Source organism: Cherax quadricarinatus, unplaced genomic scaffold, assembly GCF_038502225.1.
Source record: "Cherax quadricarinatus isolate ZL_2023a unplaced genomic scaffold, ASM3850222v1 Contig2039, whole genome shotgun sequence".
NCBI classification, from domain to species: Eukaryota; Metazoa; Arthropoda; class Malacostraca; order Decapoda; family Parastacidae; genus Cherax; species Cherax quadricarinatus.
In genome coordinates this window covers 66,596-69,612 of record NW_027197065.1, presented here as the reverse complement: position 1 = coordinate 69,612, position 3,017 = coordinate 66,596, and the positions used below count along the sequence as shown (strand labels likewise).

At 37.6% G+C, this 3,017-nt stretch overlaps 1 protein-coding gene across 1 annotated transcript; it reads right to left on the bottom strand.

Annotated features, from left to right (window-relative positions):
- Window positions 1-325: 325 nt before the first annotated feature.
- Window positions 326-1,359, bottom strand: LOC138851771 (cuticle protein 7-like). Its single transcript, XM_070081236.1, has 3 exons — window positions 1,333-1,359; window positions 859-1,128; window positions 326-713 (listed from the first exon to the last, which is right to left on the bottom strand). Exons 1-3 carry the CDS (start codon window positions 1,342-1,344, stop codon window positions 423-425), a joined length of 573 nt encoding a protein of 190 aa, XP_069937337.1. The 5' UTR covers window positions 1,345-1,359; the 3' UTR covers window positions 326-422.
- Window positions 1,360-3,017: the final 1,658 nt, after the last annotated feature.

The following is a 3,017-nucleotide window of genomic DNA, read 5'->3' as shown; positions in this document are numbered from 1 at the left end:
ATGCTGAAGAGAACCAACATAGATGAATATACAGATAATTCCATTTTCATTCATTTTTTCTCACGATCGCGATCGCAGGTGGACATTAGTTAGCAGATTCGAAAGTGATTCAGTGATGTCTGGTGGTTCATCACTATATGTACTCCTCCCTAATAAGCTAGGCTTTCCTTTCTAGTATTTCTCAGTTATTTATTTATTTATTTACTGTAGTCTGCTCACAATGATCCAGTTAAATAATACTATTTTCACAAGTGTAAATATGGAAAAAAAACAAAAAGCAAAATTTTGAAATAATTTATTTTTCAAATGTCCATGTATTAAATCTTCATAATACAAACAAATGCGAGTTCATTTGCTGTTTGTTGATGAGAAGGACTAGAGTGTTGTGTGACAGCCGTACGTTCCCTGAGATCACTGTTGAGTTAGCCATAGGCAGGAGTTGGAGAATAGTAGTTCTGGGGTGTAGTGTGACCTTCGTAGGCAGGAGTTGGTGTATAGTAGGGCTGGGATGTGGTGTGACCTTCATAGGTCACCTGGGCAACGTAGCCGGAGTCACCGTTGACAGTGTACGTCACCCTCTCCAGACGACCGTCAGGAAGCAGCACATAGTATGCACCCTGGGTGTTGGCACCATCACGAGTCTCCTGGTGACCGTAGTCGTTGCCGGACGAGTCGTCTTTCACTTGCCAGGTGAAGTTGTACCGAGCTGGAGTCTGCAGTAATAAAAAATAATAACATATACTGAGTATCTCACCAGAGAGGCCACAGCCTTGCTCATGTGTAATATAAAATATTATGCTTGTAATTGTCACCTGATTGCTTTGAAGGTAGCTGCAGAGTCATGTAAGTTATATTCACCTCGGAAATGGGAACACCGTATATGGGAGCGGGTGTTGGTGGGCCGTATGCTGGTCCTGGTGTTGGGGCACCGTATGCTGGTCCTGGTGTTGGTGGGCGGTATGCTGGTCCTGGTGTTGGGGTACCGTATGCTGGTCCTGGTGTTGGTGGGCGGTATGCTGGTCCTGGTGTTGGAGCTCCGTAGGACGGGCCATTAGATGTCGGTTGGTAATTCAGAGGAGCATCAGGGCGGGCGAAGGCGCCCACCACAAGAATGGTGAAAAACACAACCTGTTAATTTTTGTTAATGTAACACATGAATTCTTCATATATTTTTGTCTTCTAACAAATATATTATGATCGCAAGCAGATGGCAGGAAACTGTCAATAGTATTCAAGCTAATAAGACATCTATAAGATAACTACATTCTTAAAAGCCCTATAGTGAGTGATCAATACTACTGTGGAAACTCCTACTATGGAAGGGTATCGTACACTGAGAAACATTCTTAAGCAAGAAGACGAGTTGGACTGATGATCTGTGGATGACGCCATCTGCTTTTATACTGGAGGATACACCCATCTCTACCCCACAAACGCGATGACGTCTGTGTTATGTAAAATTGCCTTAAAGCATAATATAATTGTTACATTTTGGTGGTTGATAAATTTGGTTTAGAGCCTATCGATTCTCGACTACATGAAGGTCATTACGGCAGTACATGAGGCGTTCTACACAACTAACAATACTTCAATAACTGTCTATATTACACATACACACAAAGCTCATGGACCAAGAAGAGCTAGTTTCAACAAGTGAAGAGGTGGGGCCAGGAGCTGTGACTCGACCATTGCAACCACAATTAGGTGAGTTTACACAAACACAAACACACACACACACACACACACACACACACACACACACACACACACACACACACACACACACACACACACACACACACACACACATATATATGTGTGTGTATGTGTGCCTTTATATATATATATATATATATATATATATATATATATATATATATATATATATATATGTAGGTGGGTTGGTAGACAGCAATCACCCATGGAGCTACCATCATGTAAAACAATTACGGAAACCTGTAATTGTTTTACATGATGGTAAGAGTGCTTGTGTCTTTTTTCTGTCTCATAAACACGTGGGAGAAGAGGTCTGACTTGGTACTTCTACTTACACTTAGGTCATATTACTCATGCACGTACACTCATATATTTACAAACCCATCTGGGTTTTCATCTATTTTCTTAATAATTCTTGTTCTTCTTTATTTCCTGTTATCTCCATAGGGAAGTGGAAAAGAATTCTTCCTCCGTAAGCCATGCGTATCGTAAGAGGCGACTAAAATGCTAGGAGCAAGGGGTTAGTAACTTTTTCTCATACCTGGAGGTTACCTGGAGGTTATTCCGGGGATCAACGCCCCCGCGGCCCGGTCCACGACCAGGCCTCCATACATTACTAAATTTAAAAAGAGAAGCTTTAGTTTTACTTTTTAGGTCACCCAGCCACGGTAGGATACTGCTTGGTCGTTAATATATGTATATATATATATATATATATATATATATATATATATATATATATATATATATATATATATATATATATATATATATATATATATATATATATATATATATATATATATATATATATATATGTGTGTGTGTGTGTGTGTGTGTGTGTGTGTGTGTGTGTGGTGCCGAATATGTAAAACTTATCAATTAGCAAGAACTCATTTAAAATTAAGTCATTTCTAAAATTTTCTCTTATACGTTTAAAGATGTGTTTTTTTCAATAATGTTGATGTAAAAATTTATAATTTTGCACCAAAAGAATCTTAGAAAACTTACCTAACCTTATTATAACAAGAACAATTTATTTTAGCCTAACCCAACTAAATATATTTTAGATTTGTTTACAGTAATTTAATATTAAACAAACACAGTGAAATACATTTTTTCCGTTAGGTTCAGAATGATTTTGGCGAAATTATTGCATACACAAATTTTCACTTGTCCTATATGGCAAGATGAGCGCTGCTATTTAAGCCAAGATGGCAAGTTCTGCCTATTCGGCATGACATATATATATATATATATATATATATATATATATATATATATATATATATATATATATA

Bases quoted from the DNA above. Each gene is read 5' to 3' on its own strand.
- LOC138851771 (XM_070081236.1), bottom strand. The intron at 714-858 runs GTGAATATAACT...TTATTACTGCAG, and splicing joins ACGGTGTTCCCATTTCCGAG to ACTCCAGCTCGGTACAACTT.